Source organism: Podarcis gaigeae (assembly GCF_964106915.1).
Source record: "Podarcis gaigeae genome assembly, chromosome: 5".
NCBI classification, from domain to species: Eukaryota; Metazoa; Chordata; class Lepidosauria; order Squamata; family Lacertidae; genus Podarcis; species Podarcis gaigeae.
In genome coordinates this window covers 24,617,488-24,641,245 of record NC_139681.1, presented here as the reverse complement: position 1 = coordinate 24,641,245, position 23,758 = coordinate 24,617,488, and the positions used below count along the sequence as shown (strand labels likewise).

The window sequence follows — 23,758 nt, the reverse complement described above, 5'->3', positions numbered from 1 at the left end:
GCATCGAACATTTTTCCTGCATGAGGCGAAGCAGCAAATGCACCCCTGCCTCCTGTGACTGTGCCCATCGCAGTGGCGTAGCGTGGGTTGTCAGCACCCGGGGCAAGGCAAGTAATTTGCACCCCCTAACCCGTGGATTTGCGCCCCCTAACCCGTGGATTTGCGCTCCCTAACCCGTGGATTTGCGCTCCCTAACCCGTGGATTTGCGCCCCCTAACCCTAACCCCCAGATGTTGCGCCCGGTGCGGCCCCCCCTGCACCCCTCACGCTACACCACTGGCCCATCGCAGTTATTTTGGCACCCGAGGCCAAAAACCCCACAAGCCGCCTTCCCCTTTGGTGGCGGTAAAAGGCGATAATAAATAAACGAAGGAAGCAGCTCCTTGCCCTTGGCCGAGGCCCCAAATCAGTTCCCTGAGGCGGCCCTCTCCCTTTGCTTAACGGTAGAGCCGGCCCTGTCTGTGCCGCTTCCTCCGTACACACAAACACACCCCACTGCATATATACATACAAATATGTGCCCCGTTATCCTTTCCCTGACCCTTTTCTTCCTCCCTGCCTTCCTCCCTCTCTCCTCCCCTCAGTTTGCACAGGCCCAGTAATCAGATGAGGCAACCGGATTATCTCTAGTCCCTCGGCTGCCAGTCTCCATTTTGTTTCCTCACAGCCTTGGGGGTGGCAGGCACTCCCAAAGAGGCTCACCTGGAGATGTGAAGAGGGGGGAAACACACACACAACACCTCGGGCTATTTATTATTATTATTTTATTCTCCCCCCCCCTCCCGCGCGCCCTCTTCCCTTCTCGCTTCGAGGGCTGTTTTGCCGCCTTCCCTCAGCCTCATCCCCTGGTGGCCGTTCCCAAAGGGAGACTTCGAGCAAGAGATCGCGCGCCATTCCGGTCCTCTCTCTCTTCGCCTAGCGAGCATCCTCATCCTTCGTGGGAATCCCCCAAGAGCTGGAGGCGTCTGCGGCCTGGATGTGAAACCTCCGTGACTTGGAGGGAAAGGTAAGGTCTGCGGAGGCCGGCGGCGCTTGTTTCCCTCTGCCCTCTATTAAAGAGGGAGAAACCTCGTCGGAGAAACCTCTCTTCTTTTTTTTTACGAATCACACAAAGCGTGCGCTTGAAAAGGGGCTGTCGAGGTTTTCCCAGGGAAACCTAGCAGTGACTGCGTTAGCCATGATGGGCTTCCTTTTCCCAGCGGTGGTGGGAAAAAAGAGCCCCTTAAGACGCCAGTAAGGAAACTCGCCGGATTCAACGCGGATTCACAAGTGTCTTTTCTCGACACCCCCCTTGCCAGATGTGTGCCAGCTTTTGCTTAACTATCCCTTTCGTCCCGTGGAGGATTTCCAAAGTTTGATTTGTGCGTTTCAGGTTGTCCGCCTCTTGTCCTCATCTTCGTCCCAGCTTAGGCCACTGTGGCGGGGAGGGGGGGATGTACTTTGCACATGCTCAGGGGCACCCACGTCTGCTTTTGAGGGTTCCAGAAAACACAGGTTGTGGGACTGAGTTAACACCCCTCTGGTGCTGGGCCATGTGGCCGGAGTCAAGTCTCTGCTGTGCTTGTGTTGTATAGTGATTTTGTTTCCATTCTTTAATGTTTTAGGGATGCTCAGCTGGGGCGCTGGAGGTTATATGCTCTACCTGTTCTATTTGTTTATTATTATTGATTGATTGACTTTATATACCACTCTGTACCCCAGGGTCTCAGGGTGGTTCATAGAATAAGATCAAGATATAAATCCACAAAATACATGATAAAAATAAAAATAACAACCCACTAGGCCCCCACTACAAAAGCACATTTTAAAAGGGTGTAGGATGTTGAATTATTGCTGTTGAGTGTGGTCTGTGTGAAATGGGAGGGAACAAGCACTCCCCTTTTTTGCTACGAGGTTGCAGCCAATAACCTTTGAATCACCCCAGAATTATAATCAAGAGATACACTGTGCCAGGAGTGCCAATGTGGCCCCACGATCGGGGGGGTGTCCAGGGCCGTGGGTGCTGTGCAGCGTGCATGGCCCTGGCACCAGAATTTGTGGGTGCCTGGTTCCTTCATGGGGAAATTTGTGGTTCTAGGACACCCAGGGCCTCAGGGACTTGGCACCTATTCACTTTGCAAATATTAGTGCTGTACATTTTGTGACGCCCCCTTCTGGAATACAAATTGACACTTCCACATTGTTTCTTCCTTAGATGGAATTCACTAAAGTTTTGGTGCTTTTTTAAAACGGCAATCTGGAGATGGATCTCTGAGATCTTTGTATTGTTGAGTTTAAATGAGACAGAGTTCTTTTGCTGGTGGGGAAATGTAGACTATGACGGCAGATACTATAGATGGAAAATGTATTGATTGTGCACTGGCAGGAGGTGTGCATTCAGTTACTGCCCTGTGTGTTTCTTTAACCAGCTTTGGCTTAATTGCTGGAACCAGGAAAAAAACAATATTGGGAGGGCTCAGAAAGAGCAGCATGCATGATGTGTGAATATGTGTGAAATGCTTTTCCTTGGGTCCAACAATGGGGGTTGGGGGTGTGAACTGGTTATCTGGGAGCAGGAGGAGAATCCCTCTGGCTCCCAGCATTGGCTCCTCTGCTTTTAAGGGCAGTGTGGTTTGCAGAGATTTAGCAAGCAGAGCTTTCCCAGCATAGAAAACATATGGAGAGCATATCTGCTTAATCTGGGTGCAGGCACAGAGCTGGTAAAATGTTGGCAACCCTACATGCAGTTTGCTCTTGAATACACTGCATGCACACACACTCGTTGCTGCAAAAGGTGCAAAACTGCAAGATTTTGCAGTTTGTGTTGTGCTCACTAGAGAACTGCAGGAGAAAAGTCAAACACGTTTTCTTTAGGAAAATTGCACCTTTGAAATGTTAAATTATAGGACAGAGTCGTTGCTGAATGCAACAGGCTTGTGTGTTAGCAAAACATACAGGACAACGTTCCGAAAGGTACCTGTATTAGTGACCAATGAATTTTTAAGTTAAATCTTACAGCTGTTTTGTGCCTAATAGGCTGAATCTACACAGATATTTTTTTAAAATGCTGTGAAAATGCCTTTTTTTTAAAAAAAAACAACCTTAAAGTATATATGGAATTTGCTGTTAGCTTATCAGCTCCATCTAGTGTCACATTTGTATAATGCATTTAAAACACACTTAAAATGTTATATTTGCAGCTGTATAACTGAGTACATAATAAAGACGCCCAAACTGTACTTTAACAGATAGTTAAGGAGGCATCTTGGAAGTGAAAGCCATATATAAAAGTGGAAAAAGGGCTACCATTACAACAAAATTATATGCATATTTACTCAGCTTGCACTGGTGGAACATACAGTGGTACCTTGGGTTACATACACTTCAGGTTACAGACTCAGCTAACTGAGAAATAGTACTTCGGGTTAAGAACTTTGCTTCAGAATGAGAACAGAAATCGTGCTCTGGCAGTGCGGCGGCAGCGAAAGGCCCCATTAGCTAAAGGGGTGCTTCAGGCTGAGAACAGTTTCAGGTTAAGTACGGACCTCCAGAACGAATTAAGTACTTAACCTAAGGTACCACTGTATTCAAAATCCTGTAATAAGTCAGATTTAAGCAATATCATGCTCCCCCTGCCACAATTATCATTTTTTCATATTTTTTTAAAAATGCTACTTTTAATACATATATTCTACACATTTTTTTATTTCCAGGAAATAGATATTATTTTTAAGAAGATGGTGGCAATTAGTATTCCACTGGGGATTAGAGAGGCCAGATGCAAAGAAAGACAGGACTCTCCATGCCACCTTTAATAGCAGAATTCCAGCAGATGCAGCTTAATGCTCAGAGGTGAGAAGAGCTGTGCTACCAAAATTTCTCCTCTCTATACAACTACTAAAGGTACAGGAGGCTTCTTCTTTTGCATTTGGGCATCCTAGTGAGGATTGTGGTGGTTATGTGTTTTCTAGATTAACCTGACAGCAGCTTGCAAAAAGTAACTTTTTTATTTTCCAGTGCTTCCATTATAACTTTGCTGGAATATCATTCTGGCTAATATATGATAGGTAGATAGATAGGTAGATAGATAGATAGATAGATAGATAGATAGATAGATAGATATAGATAGATAGATGATAGATAGATAGATAGATAGATAGATAGATAGATAGATAGATGATAGATAGATAGATAGATAGATAGATATAGATAGATAGATATAGATAGATAGATAGATAGATAGATAGATAGATAGATAGATATAGATAGATGATAGATAGATAGATAGATAGATAGATAGATGATAGATAGATAGATAGATAGATAGATAGATCGATAGATAGATAGATGATAGATAGATAGATAGATAGATAGATAGATAGATAGATAGTTGATAGATAGATAGATGATAGATAGATAGATAGATAGATAGATAGATGATAGATAGATAGATAGATAGATAGATAGATAGATAGATAGATAGATAGTTGATAGATAGATAGATGATAGATAGATAGATAGATAGATAGATAGATAGATAGATAGATAGATAGATGTTGTTTAGTCGTGTCCGACTCTTCGTGACCCCATGGGCCAGAGCATGCCAGGCACTCCTGTCTTCCACTGCCTCCCGCAGTTTGGTCAAACTCATGTTCGTAGTTTCAAGAAAACTGTCCAACCATCTCGTCCTCTGTTGTCCCCTTCTCCTTGTTCCCTCAATCTTTCCCAACATCAGGGTCTTTTCCAGGGAGTCTTCTCTTCTCATGAGGTGGCCAAAGTATTGGAGCCTCAGCTTCAGGATCTGTCCTTCCAGTGAGCACTCAGGGCTGATTTCCTTCAGAATGGAGAGGTTTGATCTTCTTGCAGTCCATGGGACTCTCAAGAGTCTCCTCCAGCACCAGAATTCAAAAGCATTAATTCCTCGACGATCAGCCTTCTTTATGGTCCAGCTCTCACTTCCATACATCACTACTGGGAAAACCATAGCTTGAACTATACGGACCTTTGTTGGCAAGGTGATGTCTCCTCTTTTTAAGATGCTGTACCTAATGTCAATTTAAACAAGAGGCTTGCTTTTAATTTTAACAATGGTATATCTCTATCTTCTCCATAATGGTGGTTAAGAGACAGGGCCGGCTCATGCATGAGTCAAGGTGAGGCGACTCCCTCAGGCCCAGGATCCAGAGGGCCAACAGATCCAGCCTCCAATAAATGAATTGCCTGCTGCCGCTGCTGCCGCTACTGCCACTGCTGCCACTGCAATAGCTTTGGTGTGCTCCTTGGAGGTTGGATCTGCCACATCTTTGGCAGCCCCCTCCCCCCATGCCACCTCTATAGCAGCTTCTTGGCAAATAGGAGGCTCTGCTGGTCTCCCACCGCTAGAGAAGAAATGGTGGAAGGCTGCCCCTTGGAGTCTTCTGGGCTCTGCATCTGCCTGGCATGATTCAGCGCAGGCCCCTTTCCCACCACAATGGCCTTTGATTCCCACTTCAACCATTGGGTAATGTTGACGTGATTCCCCTTCCCCTTGTTTCTTCACTCACCCTCTTGTTCCCAATGTAGATCTTTATTCTTCCCCATGTTCACTTACTCCTTCTTCCCTGGCAGGGGGAAAGCACCATTTTGTGGTTTGCCTCAGGTGCCGAAATGTATTGGACTCACCCTAGTAAGGGGTAGTACATACACGCTCAACTCTTGACAGCTATACTCATTGGCTTGGATCTGTCAATAGGCCACTAACACGGCAGACTGAGCCTTTGTATCGTCTCAGATAACACTTGGTAGCGTAGTCAGCGCACACATCCAACTTCCAGTCATCACGCTTATGGTACTCAAGTGCACACCTGCACCAAGTCTAAAAGTAAGGCTAAGCAATGCAGTGCTTTAGTGCACATCCTTCCTAGCAGTGCAGGAGAAAGAATTTAAAAGATTTCCCAATGCTAACACTATGAAGCTAGGCTGTAGAGCCTACGAGGGTCCTGCAGTCACCTGTGTGGACATTGTTTCTAAACTATTTAGACTGCAGGGATCAGGTGTGTGGGAAGACATACGCCACACAACATACTACAAAGCCCTAAATGCCCTACCTGCCAAGTTTAATAAGTACAGCATTTAACTTACTAATTTCATACTGTAGCCATGCCCATACAAGAGTTTCTAACTTCACTGGTTCAGTAAATTAGTGCTAATCCAGAAATACAGTGAAGTAATGTTTGCAAATTGTGTGGGATTTTCCACATTGACATTGGTCCCATCAACTGCTGTGCTGGACTAGTGGGAATTAATATGGGCACAGCTATTGTTTAAGTAGTGTGTCTGGATACCAGCTAAAAGCTGATCTGTGCATGCAGCAGGATCAGGGATGAATCTACACACCAGGGGGCGGACACTATTAAAAATTCAGAAATTAAATTGTTATAACAAAATTAAAAAACACTATGTAAAAATCACATCAAATTTTTTTTTGCTCTCCACCGCCATCTGGTGTTGCATGTTTATAACACATTCAAAATGTTGTTTGTTGACTAATGTAGCTGAGTCCCAGGTCATATAGTTTCCACCCACCTAGACTATGCTATTGTGGTGGGAATATCTCTGTATATAGAAAGCTAGGGCACCAGGGAGAAGGCCAGCCTAGAACTATGCTCCATGATATGCTAGTTTTCTATGTTCAGGACGTTGGACTTTGGTGGTTCGTTTTTTGTGGGGAAGCACTCAAATATGCAATTGCTACCTGCACTTTGAATAGCACAGTCCATTCAAACGTGTACCACGTGATTCTGCTGCATGTGAAGATCAAGTGTCAAACCGCTTTTGCTAAAGATTCACACTTCATCTGACAGTACCAATGCTTGAAAAGTTAGTTTTAAACAGGAGAATGTTATAGTTCTAGTTCACCTTGTCCAAAAAGGAACATCTGTGACTCTTCACCAGCCTGACTCATGTCTGCATCTTGGCCTCCCTCATTCCACTCTCCTGCTTCAGCTTCTGCCCCTGATTCTGGACTTCTCTCTGCCACAGACTCTCTCAGCTCACTAAGCCATGTTACCCCTTCGACTTCTGACACCTCCTCCTCCCAGTCTTCTCTCTCTTCTCCCTCTGACCTCTCATTGTTGCCCCACCACCAATCCCCAAGCTCTGAGCCTTCTTCCCTTGGGGGTTCCCCACACGGTTACTCTCACCATTCTTCCTTTTCATTCTAAGTACTGGACAATATCATCTGCATTCAAGTATAAGAGACTTGTACTTGAATACTTAATCAGGTTTCATAATTCATGTTTCACAAGCCCTGACCACACCCTCCTCAAGTGCGTTTGCCCAAGTGGAGGATGGAGAGTTTAAGTGTGCAGAAACCACTGGTGCCTGCATGGCTGGTTAGTGGCCTGTTATGGAAGTAAAAGTAACAGTTCCCTCCACTGTTCCATCCACATTTGCCTCTGGCTGCCATGCCCACCATTGGCATGTGGTGCCCAGAAAAGATGCCCACAAGGAAACGCAGCCCACAGGCTGAAAATGGTTGCCCACCTTTGCTCTAAACCACCTTCCTTAACCAATGCCAACACCGGCATGTCACGTGGATATTGAAACCAGTGATCCACAGAGCTTAAACTCAGTTATCACATGCATTTCAGACAAGGGCATCTGTTAAACTTCATTTATTTGGTATAAATGATGGGAAAATGGGGAAAAGTTTAGGAAAAGTCAGGAAGCAGGGGTGGATATAGAACAACATGAACGGTTCCCTCACACTGGGCACTGGGCACTGAGCTGAAGGGGGCACTGCAACTAGGATGTTGAGCATGTGCCGAGCATAAGGCAATAGGCGGGGAGGGCATCGAATTTTATCCTCACACAGGGTGCCACTGAAATTTGAAAGAAAGCTGAGGTTGAACCAGTTCTCCAGTTGGAGGTCCTGTCTCACTTATTATTTTGAGAACAAAGGCTACACAATAAAATTGGATTGGTTTTATATAAGTTGAACACATGCTGCCCCCTCCCCTCAAAGAATCCTAAGAATTGTTGTTGGATTCTGACATATATCCCTTAGAAGTACAATTTCCACAGGTTCGTTTGAAGAAGGGTTAATGATAAACCAGTTTTAAGTCTCCAGTGTAGATTTATTAGCCTTTCCATTAAGTCTCTGTCAGTTCCCTCCTCCTTAATAGATGGTACCTATTCTTGCCAATTCATGTTAGCACAGCAAAATGGCTGGGCAGTGCATGCCAAAACCCCTTTGTGCAGGTTGGGGTGTGTGTGTGTGTGTGTGTGTGTGGATTGGGTAGAGGTGTCCTCAGAGTTTCTACCTGCAAAGCGACGCCGGTGTCACTCTGCTGGCCTGGAGTTCCCAGTGGGATCCCTACTGGCAGCAGCCCATAGAAAACCCCCAAACAGGTGCAGGAGGGGGTTGCAGCAGCCCAGAGTGCGCTGGATCCTGAGCTGGCCCCACTGGCATTGTGAGATGTCATTGGGCCTGATCTGGGTCTGGTCATTGCACCAACTCCATGCTCCACCCCACCCACCGGCACCCTCCACCCCAACCAGCATGATTGGCAGGGCTATGGACGCAGTGGTGCCCTCCCTGCTCTCTGGCCAGGGTTTAGGCTGCAGCTTTAGCCTTGTCGTACAAAAGTATAGATTTAACACAAGTAGTAAAAAATCAGATATATCATATAACTTAATTCTACTTCACCAGTACTGGCACAGTTGTTAATCCAATTTAAGAATGTGAGAAGAGACCTTTTGTACAGTTGTAGTCACGGCCCCTTTTCATTGTAGCTATGGAACACCATTTCATATTCCTTGGACAGCAGCTGGTGTCAATTTAATTTACACTCAGCCTGTTCCTGTTCCACTTTTCTAATTGCACAAGGGATTAACTAGACAACTTCACAAAAAGATTACAGTTTGATGAAGAGGTCTTTCATGTGGCTGCAGGTGTTCCTCTTCAACGGCACACTAGCAGGTCTCTCTTTTTTGAAACAACAACAACCCAAGTGTGTGCACATTCAGACTTTATTGATCTCAATGCTAAGCAACACTGAAGCTCTTCTTTATCTACAGTTTCCCTTCCTACCTAAACTATTTTTCAATCGGCAATTTTAATGTTCACAAGCAGTAGTAGTGCCAGGTGAATAGATGTGGGGGAAATGACATTTCTCACTACCACAGCCACCACCTCTATCCAACCAATGCTACTCAGTGCTCCCTGCATAGCTGGCACGTTGATTTAATTCTCAGTTGTCTACAGTAAGCCAGGACCCACAGCTTCGCTTCTACCTCCCTGCATGATTACAAACAATGGATAGCAGAGTTTTTTTCATTATTGCTGTTAGGTCATGACGCTTAACATTCTATATTGGTGCAACTGACTATCTGGAGGTATAGGCTGCTTGAAATATCTCTTAAGATCCCATGTCTGTAGTCCACTGCTGTGTCCCGTTCTTACAGGGCTAGTGAAAGTTGGCAGTGTTTTGTTTTTTGTTTTGCTCTGACGCTAGAAGTTGGTTTTGCCAGCTGGCTTTTCCCTTTCCATTGAGGCAGCATCAGCAGTCAGTTATAGCCCTTAAACTTCATTTCTTTCTTGTGCACTGGACTTCCTTAGGGTGGCAAGGAGCAGGGTGGCGCTGTGGGTTAAACTACAGAGCCTAGGACTTGCCGATCAGAAGGTCGGCAGTTCAAATCCCCCTGACGAGGTGAGCTCCCATTGCTCAGTCCCTGCTCATGCCAACCTAGCAGTTCGAAAGCATGTCAGAGTGCAAGTAGATAAATAGGTACCGCTCCGGCGGGAAGGTAAACAGCGTTTCCGTGCGCTGCTCTGGTTCGCCAGTCATGCTGGCCACATGACCCGGAAGCTGTCTGCGGACAAATGCAGGCTCCCTCGGCCTATAGAGCGATATGAGCGCGCAACCCCAGAGTTGGTCACGACTGGACCAATGGTCATGGGTCCCTTTACCTTTACCTTTATACCCCATTCAAAGGGCTTCTTGTTAGCAGACTTCCCCCTCACGTGCCACCACCAATTCTTTACTTCCTATAGCATCTACAATGTGTTTTACAGAGTAGCATAAACCGAAGGGAGGGGCACTGAGGTATCTGCAGTCTAATATTTCACAATGGGGTGACAAGGGAGGGGTGGGGATTTGAAAACATCAGGGCTAAGGGGAGCAATATGCCCAAATTCATTTGACTTGGAGTGAAATATTAGACCACAGTTAGATGGAGCATCATCCAGAGAAGCAGTTTGTCTCCTAGCTTGTGTTGACTTTTACAATTGTCATTGAAGCTGAGTTAGGCTGTCCAAAGCACAGTATGCCCCACAGGCAATGATTATTGCATGAGTATCCTGGCTGGATGTTTATACTGCTTACCCCAGGGTCCCTAACGTTTTGGAGCCCAGGGGACACACACACAAATCTAAGAAACTGACGTGGACACCAGAATATACCCATTTCACAGAAGAAAAGCTGGTGCTGCTCAGTCATAAAAAAGAGAAACCAAGCAAAACACAAGTATCTCAGACCAAATGAAACATTAAAAAAAATATCAGGCAACACCCAACAATGACACACAAACCCCCTGCCAAAAAAAACCAAACCCATGAAAAATAAAAAATATTGGGCAGGGGCCTTGGTGAGCACCAAGGTGTGTGTGTGAAGGCACTATGGTGCCCGTGGATGCGACGTTGGAGACACTAGGATCACTCAATTAGACCATACACACGGTCCTATGCAAGCCCCTCCCCCTCCTTTAATTGCAACCATTTAGTACCAGTCATCTGCAGTTATGGCCCTTCTTGAAAGAAATATGAATCGGTAGCAGCCAATCTGGTGAGATGGAGCCCATGCAGCCCTGATCTCACACTGCCTCCCTAGTGTGAATTGCCTGGTTAGTTTTCTGCTGCAGTTCTCAAGTTGGATCAAAGCTGGCTTGGGGAAAAGGCACCAAACGGCAGTATTTCACGAGAAACCACAGGCTCTCTTCATTCTGGGTAATGTATGTACACAGATGCAAAAACCAGTGGTGGGAGCACATTGCAACCAAAGCAAATGGTAATTGGATGCAGACTTGTATAGGATTGCATTGTTTAAAAAAAGGAAAAGTACCCTTTAGATAGAGATCTAAAAATAAGCAAAACACCTTGAAGAGGGGATAAACTCAGTTAACTTTTGTTTCTTTCTCACTCTCAAGGCTTCCAAAAGAATAAATGACCACCTGTCAATATTTGTGTTCAAAAGCTTTCAGCATAATCTGTGAAGATTAATCCTATCAGAAGTTGCCTCAAGCTCAGCAAGTGCTGTATAAAAAGCTCCCTTTGCTCTCAGAATATTTAATCATATGGCAACAGAGAATATAAGGTCAGTCAACCTTTCCCCACATCTTAAACTTATCTGTTCTTCTAAACTTGCAGATTATTCAGCAAGAAGCCCAGGTAAAGTTTTGAAAGAACCGCCAAGAAAACTTATTGGCCTAGTAATTACTAGGGTAGCTTTAGTCTTATTTTCTTTATTTATAGTATTTGTACCTCACTCTTCATCCAAAAAGGATCCCAGAGTGGGTTACATAAAATCAAAACAAAACATTTTGCCTTTCAAAAAAAATAAACTAATAATTGACTCATAATACTCATCTTCAAAATATTGAGAATCTTACCACAAGTAAACAGCTTTTTTCCTTTTCCTTTTTTAGTACAGGTGCTAAATTTATGCAACAAAGTGTCCGAACATAAAAGAGGGCTATCACAGATTAAGGAGCCATTTACTGCATTAGATTCAATGGCACATTTACATCCACCAGTAAATACTTCATTTGGTTTCAAGGTTCTGAAAATTGAGGTGCACATTAAATTTGATGGCACATTAGACTTGAGTGAATACGGTATTTTTATTAGGTCTTTCTGAATCCCCAAAGGTTCTGATAAATGAAAACTGAGGCTTGATATTTGTAAGCGTCTGCTCACTGTCTGTTCTTTAATTAACAACTTTCCCACAGCCTTCCCAGTCAACAAAGTGTAGATATCCTCTAACATGCACCAATAACTCCTCTAAAAGTAGAATTTGCCAAGCATGGTAGATTTGTGTTTATAAATGGGACTTTGCGCCCTCCACCCCTGGCTGTTCAGCCTGTATTCCAACAAGAATGCTTGTTTAGGCTAGAAAAAATGGCCTGCATTCTCATTGTGAATGCTCCATTCCTCAGTTTGTGAGCAGAAAGAGCGGTATATAAATTTAATAAATAAAATAAAATATGGTTGATTTGGGGATTTTTTTGGGGGGGAGTGTTATTGGGTTGTTGTTGATTTTGAACATATATATTATGGTTTTATATTTTGATTTTGTTCTGTGAACTGCCCTGAGACCTCTGGGTATAAAAAGGTAAAGGGACCCTTGACCATTAGGTCCAGTCGTAGACGACTCTGGGGTTGCGGCGCTCAACTCACTTTACTGGCCAAGGAAGCCGGTGTTTGTCTGCAGACAGCTTCCGGGTCATGTGGCCAGCATGATTAAGCCGCTTCTGGCAAACCAGCGCGGTGCACGGAAATGCCGTTTACCTCCCCGCCGGAGTGGTACCTATTTATCTACTTGCACTTTGACATGCTTTTGAACTGCTAGACTGGCAGGAGCTGGGACCGAGCAATGGGAGCTCACCCCATTGCGGGGATTCGAACCGCTAGCCTTCTGATCGGCAAGCCCTAGGCTCGGTGGTTTAGACCACAGCGCCACCCGCATCCTCTGGTTATAGAGTGGTATATAAATTCAGTTTATAATAAATAAAATAATAAAATAAAGAGCTCTTCAGAGGATTTAAGTAATACGACATACATTTAAAAGGAGAGGAATCTCCATTAATCATGCCCATGATTCGGGAAACTGTTGGAATTCTAGTTCAAACCATAATGGCTGAAACCCTTTCGTTTTTTGTTATGTTTATTTACAATGTCCCTCATTGCATAATTGACTTTTTCCAAAACTTCCTTCTCACTTTGCATAATATGGCAAGATTAGCTAATACATGTATTTTAACAGCTTCATGTGGTGTGATATAATACAGTCACATCATGTTTACAGAATTATAGCACTGGAAGAGAATGCAGGCAATCTTTTACCCAACGTGGGGCTCAAACCCACAACCCTGAGATTAAGTCTCATGCTCTACCGAAGGAAACTCTTATATGCGTGTTATACCCAGTTTACAGTCTCTTACACAGTATGATATGCAGGAGCAAGAAGGAAGCATGTGTTAAATCACTTGGTTAAATCAAACAGATGCCCAGGTGTAACAAAAACTTTAGGCCAAAGTCTCTCTTCCCTTTTTTCATGGAGTAGTTACTAGAGGTCTTGGTTAACAGTTTTGTTTAAGAAATCGAACACATAACCCATATTTTAACAATTATAGCAGAGCTTTTCAAACTTTTCATGTTGAGGACACACTTTTTAGACATGCATCATTTCGCGACACAGTAATTCAGTTTTACTAGCAAACTGGGAGGGCTGCCCGCTCCCTTTGCAGCCTTGGGGGGAGCACAGGGAGCGTTCGTGCGACACACCTACACATTGCAGCCAAAACACTAACGTGTCACGACACACCATTTGGAAAGTTCTGAATTACAGCCTTTATACCTGTCTAGTGTGATGGATGTGGCTGGGTTTTCAGAGGTGAAAGTCAGGTCAGGTTCATCAGTCACCTTTAACTGGTTTTTTTTTGGGGGGGGGCAGAATCAGTGTGCTGTGTTATGAAAATTACAGGGCCAAGTCTGGGCCCTTGATGACCTGTCCAATAACCCAGCCCTGCCCAAAACGGCCTCAATTATCTGTCAATGGGAAAAAAAGTGCAAATGTTCTCAAGTGCAAATGTTCTCAGCTGCTCTCCAGCCTTTCAGCAGCCCACCTGAATGGAGCTTGTGGACCACAATTTGGGAACCTCCAGTTTAAAGCTTGTTTTTCTGTTTTAAAAAAACAAGTATGCAAGCTCTGAAATAGAATACGGGCAAATATTCTTGCTGACCTACATTTAAACACACATTGCCTTTGGTTTATTTGCTCGAACAAGATTATTTCAAGTGCAGCTAGAAGTAAGAGGAAGGTCAGTCTAAGCATTAAATAAAACCTAGCGCAGTGATTTGATTAGTAGCAATTTACCATCTGGAAGGAAGGACATTTTAAAGGCAGCTGCATTTGGAGACAAAATTGCAGGTCATTTTTGTTTTTCATTTTTAAATTAGAGAAACTATATTACCTGTCAGGAAAACAAAACACTTGAGTAATCCTTTCGGTTACGTGTACGAAATCCTCAGGATTAGCCACCCCACCTGACACATCAGGAGCAGGGAAGGAGAAAAGATAGCTGATTCCCATATGCTGATATGCAGCTGGCAATAGCTGATGAAACAAAACAAAAACTCAAATAGTTTTTTGTGCGTGTCATGTTGCCCAAATCTCATTATGAACACGGAAGGATGAAATTATTGTATTAGTTTGTGGCAGGAGCAGGAGGGGAATTTATCTTTAATTTTAGTCAGAGATCACCCCTCCCCACCCTCCAGCCTTGTCTTAATGCGCTGTATAAACATAACATTCCAAGAAAGATATTGGGAATGCTTTGCAAACACGAATTAAACCTTGGGGTGGATGGGTGGGAAATCTTATCCCCTTATTGTGATTAAGTAAACAGAATCACAATTAGATTAAGGAGCCTTCAAAGTCGTACACATGTGGCTCTCAACTTATACTGGGGTTACCTTCCGGAGATGGCACCTGGAGCCAAAATTGTGTACAGTCAAAGTGCATTGGGTTCAGTGGCAGCCCGGACACTGAGACCCAGCGCCGAGGGCCTTCTGGCAGTTCCCTCATTGCGAGAAGTGAGGTTACAGGGAACCAGACAGAGGGACTTCTCAGTAGTGGAATGCCCTCCCATCAGATGTCAAGGAAATAAGCAGCTGTCCTATTTTTAAAAGACATCTGAAAGCAGCCCTGTTTAGGGAAGTTTTTAATACTTAATGCTTTATTGTTTTTAACACTTGATTGGGAGCCACCCAGAGTGGCTGGGAAAACTCAGCCAGATGGGAGGGGTATAAATAATTTATTATTATTATTATTATTATTATTATTATTATTATTATTATTATATAGGATTGCCAAAGTTTCTTCCTCCAGGTACCTTCCCCCCTTTCCAATTTCTTTTGCCAAGTGCAAATAGCTGAATGTGCGCAAGTTAAATGCCCACAAGGTGCAAGTTACCTGTAGTGAAGTACTGATCAGTTTTAAAATAGACTAAATTCCTGTTTTATTATTCAGATTTTTGTGGGGAAGGAGGCATGTTTCATAATTTTTAAATTGAGAGCTTGAAATGATATTGTTGATGGTTTATGCCTTCTCAGTAGTTTGTCCAGACTGTAAATATGCTGCATAGAAGTCTGGACAAGCTATTAAATTACAAGGCCTAGCCTGGTAGGTAATTGGCTTTTGACAGCACTGGGGTGTGACTTACCCCCTATTCCCTGCACGTACAATTTGTGACCTACAGAAACTGAACGGAATCACCACCCAATGGACTTCATGGCTCTTCTCTCCCTCCCCACCCCCTTTGTAGTTTCTAGAAAGTTTTTAAAACTCCATACATGTCGAGCAGATTTTTCTTATTTTCAGGTCCAGAGCACAAGAAATACTTGCCCCCCCCCCCCGATACTTGTGTTGGAAGAGATGGTTTGCTATCGCCATGTATTATTTAGGTAGTGGTGAAACTGATGTTTTGCATAATCGAGAGATTTCGGTGCAGTTCACAAATTGTGGGTTGTTTGCACACTTCTTTCTTCACAAGCAATGCTTCCCAGAAGTTGCTGGTTGTAATCAGGGTGTCCGTAATGAGCTTACGAACAGATAAGAACCTAGATACAGCAGCCTTCTACGAGAGTCAATCTTATAAGTAAATTAAAATCACACTGCCCTTCTTGGTGTAAAACGAGGCATGTGGTTGCCTTGGTGTTAAAAGTAGAGCTCCTTGCCCTCTATTATTTCTGCACAGGCTTCTGTCTCTTGGACACTGCTGTTATAAAGTCAGTAACGATTACCAGGAGGAGGTCTCAGTAGTCTCCTTAGATGTGGCAGGCAAATAGGTTCCTGTGAATCCTCTGTGGATGCTGAAAATGGTACTACAGTGGTACCTCGGGTTAAGTACTTAATTCGTTCCGGAGGTCCGTTCTTAACTAAAACTGTTCTTAACCTAAAGCACCACTTTAGCTAATGGGGCCTCCTGCTGCCGCCATGCCGCCGGAGCACAATTTCTGTTCTCATCCTGAAGCAAAGTTCTTAACCTGAAGCACTATTTCTGGGTTAGAGGAGTCTGTAACCTGAAGCGTATGTAACCCGAGGTACCACTGTACTGGTTTCTTGACTTCTAGCAGGCTTTGCCCACCATTTTGTTTACCTGAGTTTCCCACACTTTTTCGGTTCATATGGAATGGGGAAATTTTATTTCCAATTGGTTGAAATTTGGAGGGCTTCCCAGCATTTAAAGCCACATCTTCTACCAGTTGCTTGGGGCAGCTAAGTGATACTCCCAAACCCCACAGGAGAACTTGAGCTAATGGGATCATTTTGTTGGATGGAGCCCAGAAGCTTTGGCATAGAGTTTGATGGGAAACCAGATTTCAGAGCTCAAGTGTTTCTGCTTGTGGGTGTCAGGGGTGCTTCTCAGCAAAAGCAGTGCACATGGCAGATAGTTAACGATTTATTGTCAAAGATAAGACTTGCAGTCGCTTCTGCAGCTTTGGATATCTACACACACCAATCCCCATCTCAATCCCGATTTTCCTGGGACATCCCGGAATTACAGAAGCCATCTCAGCTTCTGATTTGATCCCATAATGTCCCATTTCCCCCCTCCGGTGCTCCACTGAGCTTGAGGAGGAGGATGAGCCAGCGCTTGCAGTGGTGCTGTGCTCTCACACGAGTGTGGCGCCAAAAGACATTCTCATCCGAGGAATGTTGGAGGGTATGTAGTCTTATGGCTAGACAGCTATTCCCAGGTCCATGCTCTATGGAGCAGTTGCAGCAACTGGGGACCACTCCCCCTCCTCTGGTTTATATACCTTCCCCCAATGGGCTGCACGCATGTAGCTGGAGACTAAGCCTACATGGAAGCTGCCTCTGCTCTTCCCCCTTCAGTTCTCTCTTGGCTCTGGGAGGCAGTGGTGCAGGGGAGGGTGAGGAAGCACCTAGCCCTTCACTTGTGTGCCTGTCCCTTCTTCCTCCAGCCCTGACATGTCCCATGCTTCTGATTCTTGCCTCTTGGCTGGTATAGACTCCCCACAAACCATTGCCCCCCTCGAGTGAGTCAGACTCCGGCTCCCTTTCCCCCCATGGCACACTTGTCAGTGTCCTCCTGCCAGTCCCTGCCAGTGAGGCTCCCAAGACTAAAAGAAACTCATGCTTAGAGAAAAATAACTTTAGAGAAGCCATTTGTGGGGTGGGAATAGTAAACCCTCCTACCTTTCCAGAATAAAGCAACAACACTTGCAGTAAGTTACTTGAACTTGGGATGAGGGGGAACTCTTGAGACCTGCCAAGCTCTGTCCTAAATATCTGTACCAGCCTCTGACCTCTTGCCTATTTTACTTCTGTGGTGCCATGCAATATACAGAGAGAAGTACAATCCTATAGGGATGACCATGGAGATTCTGCACAAAGGCCAGTCTATCTGCTTGGGAGGTAAGACTAAGGAACGTAGAGAACAAAGTAACTCTCCCTTTGTGCAACCAGCTCTCCAATGTCTGTAGCCTGTTGGCCTGACTTTGCACGTATTCAAAAAGCAGCGACTTTGCAGTTTGATCAATCTGCTGTTCTTACAGGGAACCTCAAAAGATTAGCAATGTGTTGTTGTTTTTTATGTGCATCTCTCAAATGCTTTGTGGGTTGTTTGTACTTATTGTTGTACATACACTCTGTTTCAAAAATAAAACAGGCTGTTAATTTTTTTAAAATCACATATGAATTCAAATATGTACAGGTGTGGCATATTCAGGTCTTGTTTGAATGCAGGAAAAGTGGATTAACAGCTGAAAAACACTCAGATGTGGGCAAGCCCAAAGCCTTCTCTACCAAAGCCAGCTTCTAAGCTGGGTGTGAAATGCATCAGGATGGATGAACTGTCCTAGTGAATAGGATAGGGAACCAGGGAAGAGCGCCTTATTTGCATATGTGGACCTGAGTGGAAACTATCTACAGTTTCCCCCTGCTGGCCCAGGGTGAGAACTTCAGTACATAACAAGGGCCTTCTCGGCAGCGGCGCCCTCCCTGTGGAATGCTCTCCCACCAGATGTCAAGGAGATAAATAACTATACAACTTTTAGAAGGCATCTGAAGGCATCCCTCTATGGGAAGTTTTGAATGTTTGATGTTTTATTGTGTTTTTGTATGTGTTGGAAGCTGCGCAGAGTGGCTGGGGCAACCCAGCCAGATTGGCAGCATATTATTATTATTATTATTATTATTATTATTATTATTATTATTATTTAGCATGGAGGGGGGTGCTGAGTAGAGGAGAAGCTGAAGCAAGGAAGGCAGGGTGGGAGAAAGAGAAGGCAAGGAGAAGATGGGTGCCTATTACCCTTTCTGGCATCACCACCCAACACTTTGGCCTATCTATGAAATTTCCTAAGCCTTTACACAACGGGGGCGAAGAATGGATGGTTGCCTGTCAGGTGTTGCTGGTCTACAGTTCTTCCCATCCCTCTCTATTGGCCATGCTTGAATGAAGTTGATACTGGAGTTGGAGTTGAACACCTGGAAGCCGGACTAGCAGGTTCCAATCCCTGCTATACACTTTATAAAGTATACAGCAAATTTATTTCTTAAAAATAAAAAAGGGTTTTTTATTGGTTTCTGCTGTCTGGATATTGTTTTTGTTCCAGTGTGTTTAATCTTTTATGTCGAGATGGAAAACTTGGTTCTTTATCTGAAGCGTCAGTCAAATACAACTTTTAGTTTAATTCTTTAAAGATGAACTTTGTCAGTGCTTACTCTTGAATAAAAGATTAGCACTGGTGCATTGCTAGGCTTTCCTAAGCTCTTTGTCGACAGCAACACACGCTCTAAAAAATCTCCTCCCAATTCTCCATAATTTAATTAAATCCTTATGTATTTCATCTACCTACTTTCCATTTTCCAAATTGCTATTCAGACCCTGCAGGTTATTCAGAGTTCCTTTAAAAAAAACAAAACAATATATTTTTTTTACAAGATTGTCCAGGGATTTCAGTAATTTGCCACCAGATCAACATCAGCAATCAAAACAGAAAATCTAATAATAATTCAGATTCTATATTTACTAGTACATTAAATAGGTCACTGCTTTAATCATAACTCATAGAGTAGACACACACGCACACATGCATTTGTTGGTTTCAAGCAAAGCAGTTCAGTGCAATTAGCAAACGCATTTCAGATCCGCTTCTGAAGCTAAGCCAAAAATAGTGGATGTTAATTCCATTTCTATCCTAATCCTTCTTCTGCTTGTCTAATGTTTTGGTACTCATAAGTCATAACATGTCCACTTCAAATTGCATGTTTCCTGTTTGCTGTGCCCAAATACAGATTTGTTGCAGATTTCCAAACATAAGTACCATATTAAGAGTGAATTCAATGTTAATATTATTATTTTTTGCTTGGAAACTGGTTTCATAACACTGTGATTGGTTGTGAACCTGTCAGCCGTGGAACTAAATGTAGTCTCCACACAGGAGTGTGTGCGCGCGCGCGCGCACACACACACACGTTTAATCTTACTCCTAAGTGAATATTCTCCTATCATGTTGCCTCCATGGCAGGAAAGTTCCACCTTAATATATTTAAGGGATTATATCCTACCTATTGACTTAGAAAGCTTTCAGGATGGCTTTCAGACTAATTTGTAACCATCAAAAAATCAGCTGAAAACAAACAACAAAATTAAAAACAGCTGAACACTAAAATATAATTAAAAACCTGAAAAAATAGGTGGGTTTTTCCTGGCATCTAAAAAGAAAAGTCTCTTGCAAAATAGAAGCTTTTGACTTGTTAAAATGCCAAATAAGTAGCAGGTATTACGACATATGTGAGCTGTAGTATGGTTGCATATACACTATATATATATGGTTGCATATACACTATATATTACATTTTCCACACCTCCCACAAAATCCTAGGAACAGTGGTTTGCCCCTCTCATATCATCCTCAATGAACTACAGTTCCCAGGACTATTTGGACGGGGGATGTGAGTATATGCACGGCCTTGGGTATGACTTTATTTTAGATCCTGCGCAAAGCTGTTTTAACACGTGAGCTGCTTTTAATTGTCTCTCCCCCCCCCCTTTCTTGCCCTAGAACTCTCCTGTGCCATGGAAACAAACAGCCACCAACTCCACCCCCATCAGGAAACCTTGAACTCTGTTTGCCACAGCACTCTCAACCTGAACTATCACCCTCTCTCAAAGAGCTCCACAAATCTGGCCGGCGTTGGGCGAGTGGGTTCTGAGGAGGGACACAACAGCAGGCAGGAGCTGCGAAAGAGCCTCAGCAGCTCTGCCTGCCAAGCCCAGGCGAGGGAGAACGACCTGGGAAGCACACCTAGCTCCGCATGGTCTTCAACCCGCTCGGAAATTGCATCCACTCTCCGAACTGTGAGCAGCCTGTCTCCAAGCGACAGCGTGCAGAGCACCACCAAAAGCACAAACCACTTCCTGGGTGTGGAGCAACCCCCAGCTTCTGCGGGAGGGCTTGGCCCTAGGACACACACCAAGAGCAGTACCGCTGAGGATGTGTCCGCAACCTGTGATGCAAATCCGCAGCAGGTGAGCACGATGGAAGCACTGGGTGCTGCTGTCCAGAGAAGCCTTTCTGACCTAACGTGCAGCTGTAAGCAGCAGAGCTCCACTCCCCACATGGAGACAAGTGCCACATACTCTGCTATGCGCTCCAGCTGCAGTTACGGGGCTGCGGCAGGCAGCGTAGCATTCCCAAGACCGAGATATGGATCAGACACGTGTGAAAATGCCCCCAGTTTCCAAAGTCACATGAGCCGGGCCCCAAGTTTGCCTAGAGACCAAGATGTGCCCACTAGTGTCTTTGGCAATGGTGCTGTATCACAAAACGTTTTTGCGGACCCTGGAGCGTATCACTCAGCTGTTCTTGGGCCGCATATGCCTGGAGACCACTTCTCAAACAGGGCTATGTACGCCCAGGGTGGAATTGTGTATAGCAACTTTGCAGCTGGCATGTACCCACCTGGCATGGTGGCCATCCATAATAGTACTGCTCTTCCTTACGGCATGAGGCCGGAGTCTTCGATGAAGATGGAGGGCACTGTCCCGGCCTATTGCCATTCCTTGCCCATCCCTTCCTTTCAGTTCATCCCAAGGTTGGTCTGCTCAGTTAGTGAATCGGGGAAAGGACAAGTGACCCCTGGGTATTGCCAGTCCTTGCCCGCTACCGAAACGGCAACGCTTCCAAAGCTCGTGTCATCCGTGAGTGAGTCGGGTCTGGATGCAAAGCGCATCCTGCGCTGCTGCAGTGTGCGTGGGGAGCACATGATGCACATGCAGCCTTGCGTGCAACCGAGCAGGGCCCAAGAGGAAATGAAGACGACGTACGTGGTGTTGAATAGCCGCCAGGACGGCGTCAACGCTGTCCTGAAGACCAAGGACACAGGGACGATGACCTCCATGAATGACCTCACCCGGGGATTGCAGCCCCTTCTCGAGTGCAGAGATGTAGAGGTACAAACCATCCCAATGAAGGAATGTAAATCTGCAGCTACGAGCCCCTCGGTCGCAGCAGAAGGCCACCCTCACGTGTTCCCAGAGGTTAATCTGGAGCCCGAGGCAGAGGGTGAGAAGTCTCCGGTGCGGGAGGTGAGGTGGGACGATGAAGGCATGACATGGGAAGTGTATGGTGCGGCTGTAGACCCCGAGGTCCTTGGCTTGGCCATCCAGAAGCACCTTGAAATTCAGATAGAACAGTTTCAGACTGAACCGGAAGAGATCTCTAGGAAAAGTACTGAGGAGCTGCCAGCTAAACAGGAAAAGAAAACCTCTTTCAGAACAATGATGCATTGCCTAAGAAATCCAGGCTGCTGTGCCCGTTCCAGCACAGCAGTGGAATAAACTTTCCCAGCAGACTGCAAGACTGGCTTGTTTTTTAAAAAAATAGTTGCAGATAAACACGGGTATACAATATGGAGTCCCTTTGGAATCAAACTGGAAACTGTGAGCTGGTCTAAAATAGAACTCTGCAAGGCAGAGGCTCCAGGGACAGTTTTTAGTACATATATCCCTGATCTACATGTTACTCAGAATGAAGTAGTAGAATTTTGGACTGTTTCGTTTCAGATTACAGGTGGGGTTGGGCTCTTGTTTTTGAATGCTCTTCCACATGAATAAACCCTAACAACATGCATTGAACTAGCTCATGAGAGAGAGAGAACTGTGTTAAATCTTCCTCCCTGCTGTGCTAGTTTGCTACACTTAAAGAGTGTTTTTGAGGATGTGTGTATTGTTTTTAGGGGGAGGGCACTCAGTTTAATCAGTTGTCTTAAAGCTATGGACTCATGTCTTCCTGACCCCTTCCTTGCTGCATAGTTTAAATATGCTTTAAGTGAAATAAACAAATAAAATACTATTATTCCTCAACCTGTAGCCTAAAGTACTACAGAATTATATAAATTGTTAAAATATATTATTCTCTTCCTCTACCCTCAGCTTGAAGAGGTCAAGAATTGTACCACTTTATTTTGAGTAATCTGTAGATCTATTAAAAGAAAAAGAAAGCCCAAATACCTGCATTTTATATATGGTATTGCTTTATCCAGGTGATCTAGCTCTGAATAATACTTCAAGCAAATACTACGTTTTTCTGAACGATGGCTTGAAGCACATCACTGTATTTCCCTGTACATGTATGAATTGTAAGAACCTTTTAAAAACCATGTATAGAGAGAAAATACTGATTTAGTGTTAAACTTTGGTCCCTGCATTTGTCTTACTGCAACATTGTGCAGGTAGTTTTAAATACTAGAATTCCATTTTATACTTTTTACACAGATGGCATGTAGTAATTTATGAAAGCACATAATTGCGTACACTCCTTGTTACTAGATAGCTTATTGAATTACAATGCTGTGTACAATAAAACCTGTGACTTCAGTGCAATTAGTCTTTCCTCTAGACCGGATGCATTGCAGATCATTGCACAGCTCTTTGCAGAACATCACATCCAGTTTCTTCAGCCATGAGGAATTGCATCCTAAATACACAGGGGAGTCAGTGCTTACACTGTTACCAAGGCACAACTGTACCAGTGTTCCCAGAGAAGAGTCACAAATGCCTGGTTTACTATGAATTTTAATCTCAGGTTAACCTGTCATTATGCGACATAGCTACTTTTGTTTTCCTGACATTAAATGTAATTGTTCTCTTGAGCTGATGTCCACCAGACTGAAACAGGTGGCAGTTGATGAGGAAAGCCAGCAAGGCAATGAGCTCAGTGTCTGCTAATTGGGAAAAGTAAATAAAACAGATGTTTCCTTATTTTGCATATTGCAGGTCATTTGGTTATTAATTGTGTTGCTCTTGCGTGTACAGCAGAGTTTCTCCAGGGGTGTTCCTGCTGCTTTTTGAAAAGCATTAAAGCATAAAAGATTTTCAAGGGGGGATTTAGGAAGTCAAAAAACCCACCCAGACACTCATCCATGTGCTGGCTGCATTTGTACATAATGCTAAACCATGGTTTATGAGGGTAAGCCTCAGACAT

The 23,758-nt window shown here is 44.2% G+C and overlaps 1 protein-coding gene across 2 annotated transcripts; it reads left to right on the top strand.

The window, feature by feature from the left end:
- The first annotated feature begins 661 nt into the window (after positions 1-661).
- On the top strand, positions 662-23,513 carry GPRIN2 (G protein regulated inducer of neurite outgrowth 2). Of its 2 annotated transcripts, XM_083740439.1 has the most exons (3): positions 662-1,006; positions 11,167-11,333; positions 20,336-23,513. In XM_083740439.1, exon 3 carries the CDS (start codon positions 20,350-20,352, stop codon positions 22,111-22,113), a length of 1,764 nt encoding a protein of 587 aa, XP_083596565.1. In that variant the 5' UTR covers positions 662-1,006; positions 11,167-11,333; positions 20,336-20,349; the 3' UTR covers positions 22,114-23,513. The 2 variants fall into 2 exon arrangements, with proteins under 2 accessions (XP_083596565.1, XP_083596564.1); XM_083740438.1 differs by lacking the exon at positions 11,167-11,333.
- Positions 23,514-23,758: the final 245 nt, after the last annotated feature.

Bases quoted from the DNA above. Each gene is read 5' to 3' on its own strand.
- GPRIN2 (XM_083740438.1), top strand. From the start codon at position 20,350: ATGGAAACAAACAGCCACCAACTCCACCCCCATCAGGAAACCTTGAAC.